The following is an 18,745-nucleotide window of genomic DNA, read 5'->3' as shown; positions in this document are numbered from 1 at the left end:
ACCCAGTCTAGACTTTCAGACTGAGATCACATGAGAAGTCCTGATCTATGGGAAATGGAACAAGAGGAGCGTTTTCACTTGGACAACTCAAACCTACACGTGTAAGGCATGTGGTATTCTCAGTTGTGAGGGGTCAGGGAAGGTAGAGGAAAGGAATCAGTTACCAGAACTCTAGGGATGGCTTTGCTGGAGATGAGGGAATTCTTAGACCTCTGCAGACCAGGCCCAGAGCTTAGAAAAGGAACTTGTCCCTTCCACATTGTGGGGGTGTGACTTCTGTGGTAAGAGGTGGCATGGCAGACAAAAGTTGAGGATAATACAGTGGGCATAAGATGCTGCTACTATTGGCAGACAAGGATGATGCCCACAGCAAAGGCTACAGGTGTCACAGCAAGAGTTGCCACACACATGACTAGACAGAGGGGAGAGACAAAGTATTTTCTTTCTTTTTTTTTTTTTAAAAGATTTTATTTATTGGGATCCCTGGGTGGCACAGCGGTTTGGCGCCTGCCTTTGGCCCAGGGCACGATCCTGGAGACCCAGGATCGAATCCCACATCAGGCTCCCGGTGCATGGAGCCTGCTTCTCCCTCTGCCTATGTCTCTGCCTCTCTCTCTCTCTCTCTCTGTGACTATCATAAATAAATAAAATTAAAAAAAAAAGATTTTATTTATTTATTCATGAGAGACACAGAGAGAGAGAGAGAGAGAGAGAGAGAGGCAGAGACACTGGCAGAGGGAGAAGCAGGCTCCATGCAGGGGGCCCAATGTGGGACTCCATCCCTGGACCCCAGAATCAGGCCCTGGCCCGAAGGCAGTCGCTAAACCGCTAAGCCACCCAGGGACCCCTGACAAAGTACTTTCTAATTGGTTTTATAATGTCCTTTGCCCCTATCTAATTCAAGAATGGATTAGATGAAGCAGTTAATAGCTGTGTCAAACCATGATTTGCTATCTCACGAGACGATGGCAATTATCTGCTTAGTCAATCCTCAGTTTAAACAATCTCCAGGATTGCCTTTCTAAAATGCAAATCATATGATTTTATTCCCTTTGCTTAACTTTTTTTTTTTTTTAATTCTCTGTTGCCTATAACATGAATTCCTTAGCTTGATACTTAAGGGATGTCCCAGTTATGTATTACATCATTCTCTAACACTTAGCATATATTTGGTAATACCAATTTCTCCCAGGTACTCACCTTTTTAAGGCCTAGATCAAGAGAAACTTCCAGGTGAGGCTTTCTTTGACTTATTTTTTTTAAAGATTTTATTTATTTATTCATGAGAGACAGAGAGAGAGAGAGAGAGAGAGAGAGGCAGAGACATAGGCAGAGGGAGAAGCAGGCTCCATGCAAGGAGCCTGACGTGGAACTCGATTCCGGGACTCCAGGATCACGCCCTGAGCTGAAGGCAGGCACCAAATCGCTGAGCCACCCAGGGATCCCCTTTCTGTGACTTTCAAAGGTAGAGTTAATCCCTGTCATCTGTGGGTTCCTTTAGCACTATTCATATATTTCTGTCTCTTCATTTATTATCTTGTATTTTAGTTCTTTGTTTACATGCCAATCTCTTATGGAACTATAAACTCTTTGGAAGCTAAAACCTCCAGACCAGTGGTTCTTACTGAGCAACTTCACCATCTCCTAAAGTGTATTTTGCAAATTCATGGAGTGTTTCTTGTTTTTATTGTCACCATAATGATGAGTGGGGCAATGGGTGCTACATAACTTGGAATGGGTAGGGCAAAGCACTGCCCCGAATTTTGAACAACATATCTATCCAGCTATCTATCTATTGATCGATCAATCTGATTCCAGTTTATATGAAATGCATAAAACAAGCAACTTCATTAAGGCAGAGAGTAGAAAAGATGTTTTCAGGAACTGGGGAAGGGAAGAATTATTATTTCATAGGTAATTTCAATGAAAAATTCTAGAAATTTTGGTTCATTGATCTTCTGAGAGCTGGTTTTGAATTTTATCTATAGATATTTTTTGACCAATGACACACATGTACATTTGTGATACTAGCTCTTCAGAATAGCAGTGGTGAATATGGTTGTGAAGCGATATAAATCTGTCTGACCTCACCACTTACTGTCTTAACATCTTGGGTTAAATCATTTAATCTCACTGTTTGGTTTTGCTACTTGCCAAGGGATCCTTATCCTACTTACTTCACAGTAATGATAGTAGGAAATGAGAGTTGGAAAAAACTGCATATTCAGTCCTCCACCTGGTGCTTGGAGTAGGATCAGGACTCAAAAATGAGTCCTTCCTCCCTCCCATTCCTCTTTGCATCCACTGGCTAGCAGAATCACTCTGTTTCATGGACACTCCATAAAAGCTGGGTCTTGGGATCCCTGGGTGGCGCAGCGGTTTAGCGCCTGCCTTTGGCCCAGGGCGCGATCCTGGAGACCCGGGATCGAATCCCACGTCGGGCTCCCGGTGCATGGAGCCTGCTTCTCCCTCTGCCTATGTCTCTGCCTCTCTCTCTCTCTCTCTGTGTGACTATCATAAATAAATAAAAAATTAAAAAAAAATAAAAGCTGGGTCTTCAGCTGGTTCAATATTATACCAGTAGACCAGTGACATTATTTCTACGGTCTCATGACTATTTATTTATTTATTTATTTATTTATTTATTTATTTATTTATTTAAAGTCATGTGCTTTTTATTAGAACCACATGCCAGCAATTGCAGAGGGTCAGTGACAGAAGACTTCTTTCTGTGGCATACTCCCTGGAAAATTCATCACTTCTTTGTTTTTTCCCCAGCTTTTAATTATGTATAATATATATATTTACTTAGGATCCATGCCCAGTGTGTAGCCTAATATAAGGCCTGAACTCACAATCCTGAGATTAAGACCTGAGCTGGGATTAAGAGACAGATGTTTAACCAACTGAGCCATCCATGCACCCCTGTAATTGATATTTCAATAAACATTTTGTATCTCATTATAACATTGTGTAATTTAAAGGTGTACAGCACATTGACTTATATATTACAATATAGATTATCACCAGAGTGTTAACATCTCTATTACATCACATAATTACCATTTCTTTCTTTGTGGTGAGAATATTTAAAATCTACTCTCTTAATAACTTTCAAGTATATGGTAGGGTATTCTTATTTACAATTGCAATGTTATACATTAGATTGCTGGGACGTATTTATCTTATAACTGGAATTTTATACTCTTTGACCAACATCTCCCCATCCTCACCTCCCCAAGCCTCTAGTAACCATCATTCTTCTTTGTACCTATGGGTTAGGCTTTTTTAGATTCCACATATAAGTGATATTGTACAGTAGTTGTCATGACTATTTTTTTATAATATTTTTACTTGTGGGTGCCTGGGTGGCTCAGTTGGTTAAGCTTCTGACTTCAGCTCAGGTCTCAGGGTCCGGGAACAAGTCCCATGTAGATGCCTGCATCATGCTCCATGCTCAGCAGGGTGTCTGCTTCTCCCTCTCCCTTGACTCCTCCCTTGACCCTTCTCCCTCTCCCTTGACCCTTCCCTTCTTGCTCTAACTTCTCTCTCTCAAATAAATTTAAAAAATCTTCAAAAAATATTTTTTCACCTGTAGGGATGTCTGGGTGGCTCAGTGGGTTGAGTGTCTGACTCTTCATTTTGGCTCAGGTCATGATCTCAGGGTTGTGAGATCGAGCCCTGTAACCTGCTTGTGCTGCACATGGAGCCTGCTTAAGAGTCCCTCTCCCGGAGAGCCTGGTGGCTCAGCAATTTAGTGCCACCTTCGGCCCAGGGTGTGGTCCTGGGGACCCAGGATCAAGTCATGGGTCAGGCTCCCTGCATGGGGCCTGCTTCTCCCTCTGCCTGTGTCTCTGCCTCTCTCTCTTTCTGTGTCTCTCATGAATAAATAAATTTTAAAAATCTTAAAAAAAAAAAGAGTCCCTCTCCCTCTCTTCCTCTGCCCCTCCCTCCCACCTCTGCCTGCACACTTGCACATGCACACACATATGACCATGCATTTTCTCTCTTAAAAAATTTTTTTCACTTGCAATAAAGTTATGTTGCTTTCCATTACCAACATGTTCCTATTATGATTGTAGTAATAACAGTATTATTAGTAACTCTGTAGGATTAAAATGTGAAGTTTTGTTTTGTGCTTTCATTTCTGAATGATTTATTTTTTATTATTATTTATTTATTTTTCTGAATGGCTTTTTATATGTTCCATGGAGCACTGGTGAGGTAATACAACTTTATATAATCACCTGAACCTAGAACTGAATTCTGATATCTATAAATATATGCGCACACACAGTGTTAATACACAATGAGTTTTCCATGAATTGAACTGCTATGAAAATTAAGAAAGGGTTGATTTTTGGGTTTTTTGGGGAAATTTATCAAGTTTTTTACCTTGGCATTGTCATTCTCATTTACTCATTCCTCTTGCCATTTTTGAATTGCCAATATAACATGACTATATCAGGCTACATTTGAAGCTATGACATTCACTTGATTTGACATACAGATATGAGCACCTATTTCTTTATGTCTTCTAATATAATTGTGCTCATGAATTTATATATTAAAATTAACATTATTTTATTATAAATTATTCTTGTTATTTTTATATGTTAGTATACTTCATAGAGTTGTTTTGAGGGTTAAGTTAATTTGAGTTAATATATAAGTTGGATAGAGCAGCTCCTGGTACAGAGAAAATGCTACAATATGTGCTGAAGTATTACTATTAAAAAGTTGTTGAATATTCATTGATAAATATTTTTAAATTGTACTTAGAATATATATTTAAGAAATTCTATGAATCAATTTCTAGGTTTTATAATAATCTGAACCTTTTGAGTGTAACTAAATGTTCCCAAGATGTTATAGAAAGTGCTTCAATATTTCTTTTTGTCTAGGAGATTAAAGTTGAGATATAATTCTCATTATGAGTTGACACTGTATTGTGGACAGCAATAACAGAAATTGCTAACTTTGAGTTTAGTCTTTGCCTATAAAATAGTCTTTCTAAAAAGAGACAAACTAAAAATCATACTTAAATACATAGAACAAACTTGCCATAGGGGAGGTGGGTGGGGGTATGGGTGAAACAGATAAAGGAGAATAGAAGTGCACTCATCTCGATGAGCACCGAAAAATGTATAGAATTATTGAATTATCATTTTGTACTACTGAAACTAAGATAACACTGTATGGTGCTTATACTTGAATTTTAAAAAGTTCTTCAGAAACTTTTCATATATTTCAGTATTTATCTTGTAAAAAGTCTAGGAACTTTATTTTTCCTCTCCTTTCTGCCAAAGTACATGTATACACATCATTTCCTGAATTGGTTAATCAGAGCTTTCTAACCAAAATAGAGCCACAGTCCAAGAAGTTTACAAGTATAGCCAAAATAGTGATTTCTTCTGCCTCATTGTGGCCCAAGTACCCAAGCTGACCACCTCCAAGAAAGAAGCTCCATCCATTTGCCACTGTACCTTACAAATATAATCAGTTTCTATTTGTGCCATGGAACAGGAAAGACTGGAAAGCACTGCTTCAAACTAATTCTTCTCACTGTTCCTTTTATACTGATTCCAACCTCTACATATGTGAATCAATAAATTAAATGTCACAGTCTGCTTTATCACTGGTCTAAGACCTATAAGAGTATCCAATAATTGTTGATGCTGCTTCGGCACAGATATATTCTAGGGTTCTTTTAGGAAATATCTTTTTAGAAAATTAAAAGTTGAACAGAAGAGGAGAGTTTCCTCTGAGGTAAACTTCCAAGGGCAACAATATAGATAATATAATTATTTTTACCACAGTAAGAGTTCTTCAATATTAAAACTACATTAGGCACACCTGAAACTAATATAACACTCTTTGTTAATGATATTGGAATTAAAATGATAAAAAAAATAAAAGCAAAATTGACTGAGGAAAAAATCCACATTAAACATTCTATATAGTTTTAATCACTCAGGGTGGTGGGCAAAATTCAAATGGCCCCAGTGATTCTCACCCCCTGGTAGTCCCCACATCTTTGTGTAATCCCTTCCTCTTGAGTGTGGGCAATACCTGCAACTTGTTTCTAAGGGACAGAACACAGCAAAGATGATATGTATGGTATGTTACATGGCAAAAGTGAATGGATATTGCACATACAGTTAAGGTCCCCATTCAGTTGATCTTCAGTTAGCCAAAAGGGTTATAAGCCTCTTAAAAGAGTATGTAGAGGTAGAGAAGCAACAGACCCCCTCTTTCTCTCCACTGCTGGCTATGAAGAAGCAAGCTGCCACAACTTCTACAGCCACCCAGAAATAAATTCTTCCAGCAGCCTTCCCTGAGTGAAACTCCAGATGAGAAAGCAGCCTAACACCTTGGTTTCAGACTTCTGAGGCAATCTGAAGAGAACTCAGCTAAGCCATGCCTGGACTCCTGACACACTGTGGGATGATGAATGTATCTTGTTTTAAGCCACTAAATTTGTAGTAACTTGTTATACAGCAATAGATAGCCAACACAGAGGCAACCAGTTCAGGAAGCACTGCCCACACCTCACCTGTATTTCCATGCTCATTGGTTCCTCCAACAGATGGAGCAGTTGTTGTTTCTCTTGAGACAGCTGTTCTACAAGCTTCTCCTGGGAAGCCAGGCTTTGATGAAGTTCTTCAATTCTTCTGGAGCAAAGAAAAAGTAAGAACAATATTTACGGTCATGATACTATTATTGCCTTTATTTTTCAGCCCACTCCAAAGACAGCATGATCCAGTCCAGTTGGCTTTTACCTTTTTGATTCACTGAACTCTGATACTTATTTCAGAGACCCATGTATTCTCTGCCCTAGCCCCTACTATGTACACAAATGACTTTCTGCTTACATTTTCACCAGGTTTAAGGACCTCCTGAAACTGACTCATGGATCTATAGACCGTACATATGTAACTCTTGGAATATGGACTCAGAAGCTGTGTTTCTGGTTGCTATTGTTCCACTCAAAAAACAATTTCTGGATAACCATGATGTAAACTCAACACACCCTACTAAATACCTGGTAATATAAAATTGAAAACACACAATCTCTGCTCTGTAGAAACTTTTTCTTATAAAATTTATTTATTATTTTAGAGAGAGTGGGAGGGAGGGGTAGAGAAAGAGGGAGAGAGAGTCTCAAGCAGACTCCCAGCTGAGCACAGAGCCTGATGTGAGGATCAATCCCACAGCCCTGAGAGCATAACCTGAGATCAAGAATTGGACACTCAACCGATGATACACCCAGGCACCCCTTGGCTCTGCAGAAACTTAAATTGTTTTGGTGTATTTGTGGAGTGGGGAGACAGAGCTACAAAAAAATATATAACAGGAATAACAGGAAGAGAATGTAAGGAGTCTACCATGACAAAGTTATCTCCTGTATAATACTACACTGAGTGTAGTGGAACTATAGGAAGAAAGATAAAGGGAGTCATTGAGCCTAGAGCAGTCTGGGGGAAGTTTAGGAGAAGAGATTTGGAAAACTGGACTGTTTTCCAGGTATACAGGGAGGATCTTGAACAAAGGAATGAAGCATAAAGATACAAGATATTTTGGGGGAAGAGTCACTGGAACAAAGGCTGGCAAGAAAGGTGATGGTGAGAGAAGAGGCTAGAAATTCAGACTAGGATTTAGGTTATCAGACTGCATGCCGTGTTGAAGTATACAAACCACAGGTTCAAATCAATAGCTATTCCTCATCTGTTATATGCAAGGTACATCTTGCTGTTTCTCTTAGAGTATCAGAGATATATGTCCTTGGAAAACATGCTGGTACTAAATGAAATGTTTCCAATTGTCATTATTCCTGTGTAGGCATGTAAGACAATGATAGTACTTTGGGAGGAAAATAGTTGGGAGAGGGATCCCTGGGTGGCACAGTGGTTTAGCACCTGCCTTTGGCTCAGGGCTCGATCCCGGAGACCCGGGATCGGGCTCCCGGTGCATGGAGCCTGCTTCTCCCTCTGCCTATGTCTCTGAAAAAAAGTTGGTAGAAAGGTGAGGGGTACCAGAAAGTCAAATAAGAAGCACAGAGACAAGTTATAAATTAATTTATAAAGTTTAAATAAACCATAAATTTAAATTAATTATACATTATTTATAAATTATAAACTAATTGAGGCTATGAGAATCAGCTAAGATATGCAGATGAGAAAGAACTTTAAAAATTTAAAAGATGGGGCACCTGGGTGACTCACTGTTTGAGCATCTGCCTTCGGCTCAGGTCGTGATCCCGGGGTCCTGGGATGGAGTCCCACATCAGGCTTCCCACAGGGAGCCTGCTTCTTCTCCTGCCTATATATCTGCCTCTCTCTGTGTGTGTCTCTCATGAATAAATAAATAAAATCTTTAAAAAAAATTAAAAAACATCATGCAAATGCAAGCTGTAATAGTGATTAGGATGGTGAGGGGCACCTGGGTGGCTCAGTCAGTTAAGTGTCCAACTCTTGATTTTGGCCCAGGTCATGATCTCAGGGGTGAAATCGAGCCCTATGTCAGGGTCTAGGCTGGGTAGTGGAGCCTGCTTAGGATTCTCTCTCTCCCTCTCCCTCCTCCTCTTACCCGCCCCTTCCCCCACTCATGTTCTCTCTCTCTCAAAAAAAAAGTAATTATGATGATGAATGTGGATCCCCTATCAAGTTCCTCATGGTATCTGTGCTAGAACATTTCTTTTTTCCAAGCCTCCAACCTTGCTTTTCCCTTTGACCCTCAGTCTCTATAGATAATCTATTCTTCTACTTTACAAAGTTGGTAAGGCCATGTGATACAAACTCCCTAACTTATTGGTCACATGCACATATGTTTTCTTTTGTTTGTTTAACAAGTGTTTATTGGGATATGGACAAGAGTCTCAGGGAGTCTAGGACGGAAGATCTGAAAGCAAATACAATGCCACACTGAGAACAGCTGTGTATATAAAACAAGGCAATGACATAAAGATTAATTCTGTTGTCACAAAAGCACTCACAGAAGTGACAACTAATGCCTAAATAAGTTTTGAAGAATGAATAGGAGTTCATAAGGATGGAAAAAGACCACAGATGTTTCCCACAGAAGGAAGAGTATGAACAAAATCCAGGACACCTGACATAACATCATTTGCTTCTGGAGGCAATGTGTGGATTTAGGGTTTAGATTCCTGCAATGCCTGTGGCCATGTTACACAACTCTCTAAATGCCAGTTGCTTCAATTATAAAGTATAATAATCCCTACCTCTGGAGTTATTAGGAGAATTAACATTCTAGTACTCAATTTAGCTGTATAGTAAAAGTGCAACAAACTTTAGTCATCATTATTATTACTAATCCTGCATCAGTGAAGTGTGAAGGGATCATGGTAGGGACGAGTCTGGGAGAAATCAGGGGTCAGATCATAAAAGGCTTTGATGGCTATGCTAAGGAGAATGGATCTTACCTCCTGAAGGTGTTGGAGGGCATTTTCTTTTAAATTTTTAAAGATTTATTTATTTATTTATTTGAGAGAGAGTGTGTGTGCATGGGGGGAGGAGCTGAGGGATAGAATCTTCAGGTGGACTCCCCACTGAGTGCAAAGCCTGACATGGGGCTCATTCTCATGATCCATGAGATCATGACCTGGGTCAAAACCAACAGTTGGACACTTAACCAAGTGAGCCACCCAGGTGCCCCTGGAGAGCATTTTAAATGACTCTGCTATGTCATGATCAGATTTGTGTCTCAAAAAGACCAGATTACTCATTGTGGGTACATTGTGTGTTTTTTTGCCTATTCAGTTAAAAACCACTAAAGGCTTTTTATGCCACCATAGTACCATGCATCTAAGACCCTAAATTATGTAGGCTGATATTATTGAATTTTCCATTTCAAAATTTCTCTGAATTGTTAGATTGCAATAAAATAGAGAGTGACAGGACTGGAAGTAAAGAAATAATTAGGGAGTTGCTGCATTAACCTAGACAGGGGTGACCTCAACAATTGCCCAATTACCTTTAGAAGAAAATTCAAGTTCCTTTTGGCATTCAGAGCCAGCACAATCAGACCTTATTCCCACTGCAGCTTGCCTCTCACTAGCTCTTCCCAGACCTAATTGCATACAACTATTTGCTGCTCTAGTTCCATACAACTATTTGCTGGTCTTGAAATATGCCCTTGCATCTGTCTCCCTTGCAGTTTCTCCATCCGCACAGAAATTTTCCCTTTCCCACCCATATCCTACACTATTTCTTTGAACTCCTATTCACTCTTCAAAACCAAGCTCAGATTTCAACTCCTACAGGGAACTTTCAATGGCACCTTGCTGTTTTAGTCTGGAAACTTGGAGAACAGGCAAAAGACAAATGATGAATAGAGCACTAGAGGCACCTACTTGTCCCGCTGGGCCAGGGCCTCAGTGTATTGGTCAGGATTGACCTGGTCCATTGGTACCTCTTCCCTGTCATTGGCAACTCCCTTCAGTTTCTCTGAGAGCTCCAGGTTACATTCTTTCTCAGCTTCCACCAGAGCTGCCATCCGTGCAGCCTCATTCTTTGCTAGCCTGGATTCCTGCAAAAAAGAACAAAAACAGAGAGGCTGCAAAGTCCCACCTAGGTTAGGAGCCCAAGGCTGTGGACACTTGAGTTTGGGAAGGAAAGTAGAGAGAAAAAAGGTGAATGTCAGGAGGCAGAGCAGTAGGGAAATAGATAAATTGGGACCTGTAGCCATGGATCTCTGGAAGTCCTACTCACCTCCTGCAGAAGCTGGATCTTATTCTCCAGGAGCTCGTAAACATGCTCCGTCTCCTGCTGTCTCTCTTCAAACTGACGCCGGAGCTCAGCTTCATTATGGCTGTTGAGATTCTCCACATCAGCCCTAAAACCACAAAGCATTTGCCAGTCAGAGCTAGTCATATAGCAAAAGGACCCAGTAAGGTAGTTTCAATAATTCAGAGTCACACTGATGAGAAGAAAAATGAAGCATTTTCCCCTCTGCAATTATTTGTGGAACTGTTCTTTCCAAACTTCTCAGATAATTTTTCAGGAACTCTAATTTTTTTGTTGCTTGTCAATCAGAATATACCTGACTTCCTAGAGGCTTCATTTTTGCTATTGCTTCAAGAGGAGAATCTTTATTTCTTTTATTTATTTTTTATTGGTGTTCAATTTGCCAACATACAGAATAACACCCAGTGCTCATCCCATCAAGTGCCCCCCTCAGTGCTCGTCACCCAGTCACGCCACCCCCCGGCCACTTCCCTTTCTACCACCCCTAGTTCGTTTCCCAGAGTTAGGAGTCTCTCATGTTCTGTCTAAGAGGAGAATCTTCCATTTGGGAGGTGGACAGTCATCAAACAGTTCAGAATTCAACATCCATGTTCATCTATCTCTGGTTTCTTCCATTTAGACTGTTCTCCCAGAGCACTTTGTTAATTCCCTGCCTTTCTTGCTATTTGAATTTAAAGTGTTCCATTTAGGGTGCTGGGACAGAATATCCATTTGGACAGCCACAGAAATGTTCTCCTCTTTTAGAGCTAATAACCCATAGGCTGTTCTGAATCTGAGCTATCCAGTTTTCCCATGTTCCTATGCAGAGAACAGACATTTAATCTATGAAGCTCATGGTTCTGGCCCAGCTTTGCTTCTCTGATGTCCTTAGGAATGAATGTCCAGGCACTAACATGAAGCGGGTAAGGTATCACCAGCTTATTTATAGCTAACAACAGCTGCCCTTGGATGTCTGAGGATTAACAATTCGTAGGCAATATCAGGTGCTGAATGATCTTAATTCCGGTTTGGTTTTATTCCTGTTTTAAGCCATTTGTTGACAACCATGGACTATCTTCTTGTTCTCAAGGCAGAGAACAGTATTAAGCATTCATAGATTCATGACAAATCAAAACTGCTCTATCCAAGCCCAAGTACTTTAATATTTGACCCATACAGTTGTTCCTATGAAGACCAAAGGAGGCTTTCCCAAAGATTATGGATTCTTTGGTTGATAATGAACACTACTCAGCACCATCTCAGAGGCTATATTTATCTTGAGTTCCCATGTCATTATACAGATTGGGAGGATAGGCAGAGGATCTTGGTTGTACAAGGGACACAACTCAAGAAAATAACCCAAGACTTGTAAATACACAGACCTCAGGAATCATCAACTTTGACTTTGACTTCATATTCCTTGACAAATGCAACAGACAAAAGTTAACTACAATATCTTGAGAATGGAAGTTATACATTTTCTAAGTAACTTGGCAAGGAATGCCTGATTTAATGGGCTACAGCTGTTGTAAAAGGGCCTTGAACTTGATGCCAAAAGATGTGGGCTCTGACACTCATTTGAGAAGACTTTAACGGACCTTAGTTTTCTTATTTCTAAAAATGGTATAATGCCACCTAGTTAAAAGTTGAACTGACATAAAACATTTTTTAAAAGCATCACACGAATCTCAAAATTTATTTCTCAATCTTTCTAAGTTTTCCTAAAGTCTATTAGCTCATTTAGTGACTTAGTAAGTCCTTAGTAATACCAGCATCATGTGTAAAATTAAGTCTGATCTTGCTGGACTGTCATTCTAAATATCAAGAAATACTGTAGAGACAGAAAGAAAGCCAGATCAGATTGAATGTATACTGATCCCGGGATAAAATCTAAAAAGTATTTTTAATAGCTACTTTATCAATACTTGTCATTGAAAACTAAGGGGTTTTTAATTATAGAAACTATAAATTAAAAAAATAACTATTGGGGATGGCAGGATGACTCAGTGGTTGAGCATCTGCCTTAGGCTCAGAGTGTGATCCTGGAGTCCCAGGATCGAGTTCCGCATGGGGCTCCCCGCAGGGAGCCTGCTTCTCCCTCTGCCTATGTCTCTGCCTCTCTCTCTTTCTCTCTGTGTCTCTCATGAATAAATAAATAAAACATTCTTTTTAAAAAGTAACTATTTTAACACTACAAACATATATAAAGAAAAACAGAAACAAGTCTTCTGCCCACCAAAAACCCTAATCTCACTTCTGTGATACAAGTAATGTTAAAGAGTTTGGCATATAACCCTCCAGTTTTTGTCTATGCATAATCAAGCAAACATATAGACACAGAAGGGACTGTTTGTCTTTACACAAAGGGGCTTATATCATAAATACCACCTTGCACATTTCCCCCTTGCCCAGTCTATCAGGGACTTCCCAGCAAAATAATAATATAGAGCTAACTCATTCTTGTAAATGCATAATACTCCACAATATGGTTACATCAAAATGTTTTCAACCATTGCCCTGTTGATGGATACCTATTTCTAGTTTTTTTGCCATTATAAACAATGAGGTAGTAAACACCCTTCTGTATTTATTTTTTCATATTCGTGCTCTTCTTTTTTTTTTTTAAATTTAATCATGAGAGACACACAGAAAGAGGCAGAGATATAGGCAGAAGGAGAAGCAGGTTCCCTGCGGGGAGCCTGATGTGGGACTGGATCCCAGGACCCTGGGATCATGACATGAGCCAAAGGCAGAGGCTTAACCACTCAGCCACCCAGGTGCCCCACCTACACTCTTATTTCTAAAGGATAGATTCCTTCTAGAGATTATTTGGTCAAAGGAAATGTGCATTTTTCACTTTGGTAGGTAGTGCCACAAACCAAAAATGTGGCCACAATTCAAACTCTCATCTACAGTGTATGAGAGTGCCCATTTCCCCCTAAATCTTTGTCAGCCATTGATGTTATTAGCAGATTGTTGAATAGGGAGTTTATAATCTTGGGCCCAGTGAATTTCCAATCTACCTCAAGGCCTGTCGGATTTAATAACAGCGAGAGCCAAAGGAAAGGAAAGCACATTGTTTCACTTCTTCAACTGGCCATTTTATTCACATGCCAGAGTTAGGGTGAAGGAATTAGGTCCCAATTCTAAAGCTCTGAGATTAATAAACCAGACTCTGAAAAGAACCAAGACCTCAACCGGTTCAAACAGCAACTCACCACGTTTTATCTAGATGCTGTTTCTTGTCCTGGAGTTCCCGTTTCAGGCTCTCTACTTCAACCTTCAGCTCGATGTTCTGAAAAGCACAGAGGCATTGATCATTATCAACTGTCACAGACCCTCTATCATGGAACCAGGTTCCTTTGGTTTTGCCTTAGTCCACAGCTTCTCATCTTATCCCAGTTCTCTTCATGACCCATGACATAAATGAGATTCAGATGGGTCAGTAATTCGGTCAAGGATAAATGGACTATACAGTTTCGAGATTTCCCCAGAGCTACTTATCTGTTTTTCCAAGCCATTCATTATTGCCCCTGGATGATGAACACCACCAAAGCCTATTTGTTTTCTAAACCATCAGAGGATAGCGTGTATATTAAAGTAATTTTTTCTTACTAATATAAGTCTGCTTCTGAAAACCAAATTGCTGAATATAGAATTATATTCTAAACATAACTGGGGATTTAATTATTTAAAGAAATCATGTGAACATTTTTTAAAACAATATGGTTCCTTTATCTTTGAATTGGATTTTCATAAATTGCATTTGCTGAATGTGATAGGGGATTCTGATAGCAAATCTGTACAGGAGACCATTTTTGTTGAGATGAAACAGCAGTAAATTATGACTTGACAAATAGAAAAAAGGAAATAAAACCATTCCAAGAGAAATAAAATATGGACAGAGATTTGTTGAAATGTTTTCCATGGAACATTCGGTACAGCTTGAGCGGCCTGGTGTATGGTGAAGGGTGGGAAATCAGTACAGAAAATAGTTTTCAACCAGTTTGTGAAAGCCATGTTAAGACGCCTGAATAGTAGTCGGTAGAGAACAAGAACTCATCAGGAAGCTTTAAGCAAAAATATCGCCATGATCCGGTCTGCGTTGAGGAAGGAGTTTACAGTAGACATAAAAAAGAAGAATGAGTCAGGAAGCAACTGCTCAGAAAAGACAGGGACTGTCTGGGGCCAAAGAGGTATAGGGAGAAAGACTCAAAAGGCATTTCCAAATCCATGGGGCTTGCTGGTTTGTGAGGGAGAGAGAGAGAGAGAGAGAGAGAGAAAGAGGAGCAGACAATGCTGAGAGTAATGCATACTATTAACTAAAAGAGGGTACAGAAAAAGAGGAGCAGGTTTGTAGGGGAACCTGAGAGTCTAAAAATACTAGTCAAGGATTTGCTTTATTAAGGCTTAGAGCTGAGCTACACAGAGATGAGTTAGCCCCTTCCCTGAATACATAGGATTAAACAGGGAAAATTGCATCAATACTATGTTATGGACTCTATCATGTGCAACCCAGTTTTCCCCCAGGTATACTGTGGTTGCTTTCTTTTTAAATGAAGATAATAATGTCTATTCCACAAGGGGTTTTGTGTACAGATTCAATGTGATAAGGTACATAATACACCTTAAATACCTGGAATCCCTTGAACTCTGTGTTGCACACAGCTGCTCAACAACCTTTGTTCACTGGCTAACTAGTACCAGTCAAGAGATCTCAGCCTCACTGGGAAAAATATTTAAATATAAAGGAAGAATAAATGGAATGCTAACTACACTGGAATTAAAAGAGAAAAAAAGAGGGTGGGAAATGGAGGATGCAAAATCAGTGGGCTCTGTCTGTTCCAAATCCTAGATAAGAAAACGAAGGGCAGCCCGGGTGGCTAGGCGGTTTAGCGCCTGCCTTCAGCCCAGGGCCTGATCCTGGAGACCCGGGATCCAGTTCCACGTCAGGCTCCCTGCATGGAGCCTGCTTCTCCCTCTGCCTGTGTCTCTGCCATTCTCTGTCTCTCTCTCTCTCTCTCTCTCTCTCTCATTAATAAATAAATAAAATCTTAAAAAAAAAAAAAAAAAAGAAAAAAGAAAATGAAGTCATTATGTGAATTGTGGCAAAAGATTCCAGGTCTCTCATTTGAAAAATAAGGAAATTGAAACTCGAAGACTTCCTCTAAGATAAAAACAAAAATTGAGTCCAGCATTCCATATTTGGTTCAGCATTTCAACCAGAGAGCAGCCCAGGAAGCACTGCCAATTTTTGCTAGATTTAGTAGAATGTGGTAAATTATAGAATTAGGGAATGTTTTACATTAGGCAGTAAGTATAGTGGTCAAGAGCAGAGGCCTTGAAACTGAGAAGAGGGCTTGGCAAGCCACCTACCCTCTCTAAAAGCCTCAATTTCCTTGTCTATCAAAGGAGAAGCATAATGGCACCTCTCTTATTAGGGTATTAAGGTTAAGTGGAATGATGTACAAGACATACATTGCACAATACATGGCATGCAGTAAGCATTCAGAAAATGTTTGTTATTATTAACTATAAAAACAAGAATTTACCCTCCCTGACTAGCTTAGTGAGCTTCTCAGTCAGTCACATGTTAAACTAATGCTGTCATGGAAAGGAAAGAAAATTACTACACCAAAGGTAGGCTACTCCAGACCCCTGCACACAAATACCCACCCAATTTGAATAGTCTTCACATGAGCTTTACCCTTCTGAGATAAGTAGAAAACAGAAAGGAAGATAAAGAAAAGAAAAGAAGAAATAGGAAAGACAAAAAATAGAATTACTTCTCCAGCAGGCTTTGGCATTAGGTCTACTCAGACAATAAAGTTTATAAGGCTCATGCAGAACTGCTAACATAGTTTCATTTCCACAAAACTAGATCCTAAATCTTATGATTAGTTATTCCAGTGGATCAAAGTACTTGTAAAATCTACCACTTGGAAATGCAAGTACATACCAATTTACAGCATTATGGTCTAACCCTTCTGTAACCACTTTCTGCAGAAAAATATGCTTGGTTTATCACATTTATCCATTCTTTGTTAGCAAATATTCATATGTAAATTGTTCAATTCTAAGTACAGCCAGAGTGGATCCTAAATTAACTGCATCTGCTTATCTTATCACCAAGTCTTGTCAGCTCTTTGTCAAGATATCTGAGGAATTTTTTTTAAAAGATTTTATTTATTTATTCATGAAAGACAGAGAGAGAGAGAGGCAGAGGCACAGGCAGAGGGAGAAGCAGGCTCCATGCAGGGAGCCTGATGTGGGACTCGATCTCGGGACTCCAGGATCACGCCCTGAGCTGAAGGCAGGCACCAAACCCCTGAGCCACCCAGGGATCCCCTGAGAAAAATTTTATACTCAAAAAAGGAGCAGCAGGGCTGGCGGGGAGAGGGCCTCTTTTTCTACATGTCCCCAGAGGAGTATTCACTCATCTAACTGAAGGAAAAGTTTCACTGATGAAGCTAAAATTAAATGACTGGAAGTACAATAAACCCTCATTATAATGTCAAACTTAGAGTTTGAGAACTAAGCTAATGATGAGTTTATAGATTTACTATGTTTATTCAGACTTTCTCTGTTTGCAACTTGTCTTGTTTCCAGAAATGTCATGTGACCAGGGTGTTAACAGCAATCAATGTTAAACACAGGATTCTTCTGACCTGATTTCTACCCTGGTTTTTACTGCAAAGTTCAACACACAACTGGGCTAAGAGCGACCAGTGGTAACCAATTACCTAACTCTTCTCCAAGGTTTCAATTTTAACTGTACAAATTGATCCACTGCTCATAACTTCATATTCATGTATGTGTTTGTGTGTGTTTTTATTAATCTTCAATCACCTTGAAGACAGGGACTATGCCTTATTTTGTATCTCTCATAATTTGCTGCTGGGGTAAGAGCAGGCACTTAAGAGAAAAAAAGCTGGACAGCATACATTCATTGATAAAATCAGCAAGTAAACTATGTGTTAGAGATTAAAGGTCGCTAAAACCAAAGTTTTTCCCATTGTAGTTCTTGATCTCAGGAAATTCTGAGTGTACTAAAATGAGAACTGGGATCAGTGAGTGAAAGAAATGGGTATCACACCTTTGCAAGACAGCAGGTTATAAGCCAGAGAGGAGCACAGCCTCCCATAGAATAGCACTTATTTGGAACAAAAATAAATATGGCCAGTTCTCACTTTAAATCAATTCTGTAAACTAAAAGAATTCAAGAAGAAATAGGCTACAAGGAGGAAGAGTCTCAAAATCTTGTGGGCATTATTCAAAGTGAAAACTAACTCTAAGTAGGTGAGTTTTATTTTAAAATCTTTTCTTTTGAGAACTGTATCTCATCTAGAAAAAGTGTAGTTCATAAATATTTTTTGCATACAGAGGAAATGTCTTTTCTGGACCTCTCTGATGCCACTGGGGCAAAGGCATAGCTCTATAAAACAGGGTGAAGTATCGAGTATTTTCATAAGGGGTTCTTTGTGTCCTGACCAAGGGACAAATGAGTGGTCCCTACAAATCCCCAGAAACGTATTGTAGTAGCTTCCAAGTGATTTCTTTGTAGATGAAGTTGCTTTCCATTCACCTAGTTTTTTTTTTTTTTTTTAAGATTTTATTTATTTATTCATGAGACACACACACAGGGAGAGGCAGAGACATAGGCAGATGGAGAAGCAGGCTCCCTGTGGTCACTGTGTGACCTTGGACTAGTCATCCCCAAAACTTTGTTTTTATACAATTAATTTAAATCAGAGCTTTTCCCTCTTGCCCATAAGAATTATTATTACACAGCCTGCACTGCTCATCTCAGTTGATGTGAGATACCTAGCCAGAAAGTGTTCAAATCCAAAATGTAATGTGCTTAGACCCTAGGGTAGAGGAAAGACTCTATTCAGTTCCTACCTTTCTAAAGTCATCCACTAGCATGGTTAAGCCCCAAAATTGACACATAGGTTGCCCCAACATGTGACAAGTGTCCTTTGTTGTCAGGGAAAGGCAAT

General features: G+C 39.6%; 1 protein-coding gene across 5 annotated transcripts in view; it reads right to left on the bottom strand.

Moving 5' to 3' along the window:
- Positions 1-18,745, bottom strand: part of LOC121491101 (phosphodiesterase 4D interacting protein) — a 183,433-nt gene that overhangs the window by 96,764 nt on the left and 67,924 nt on the right. For 4 of the 5 annotated variants that reach the window (XM_041755555.1, XM_041755549.1, XM_041755551.1 and 1 more), the window contains 4 exons: positions 13,964-14,040; positions 10,731-10,854; positions 10,373-10,548; positions 6,557-6,674 (listed from right to left, as the gene is read on the bottom strand). In XM_041755555.1, coding sequence (XP_041611489.1) covers positions 6,557-6,674; positions 10,373-10,548; positions 10,731-10,854; positions 13,964-14,040 — 495 coding nt within the window. The remainder of the gene's footprint in view (positions 1-6,556; positions 6,675-10,372; positions 10,549-10,730; positions 10,855-13,963; positions 14,041-18,745) is intronic. The other variant, XM_041755550.1, reaches the window with a different exon arrangement.

Source organism: Vulpes lagopus, chromosome 5 (genome assembly GCF_018345385.1).
Source record: "Vulpes lagopus strain Blue_001 chromosome 5, ASM1834538v1, whole genome shotgun sequence".
Classification (NCBI taxonomy): Eukaryota; Metazoa; Chordata; class Mammalia; order Carnivora; family Canidae; genus Vulpes; species Vulpes lagopus.
Note: the sequence above shows the minus strand (reverse complement) of the source record. Positions and strands in the feature narration are given on the sequence as shown.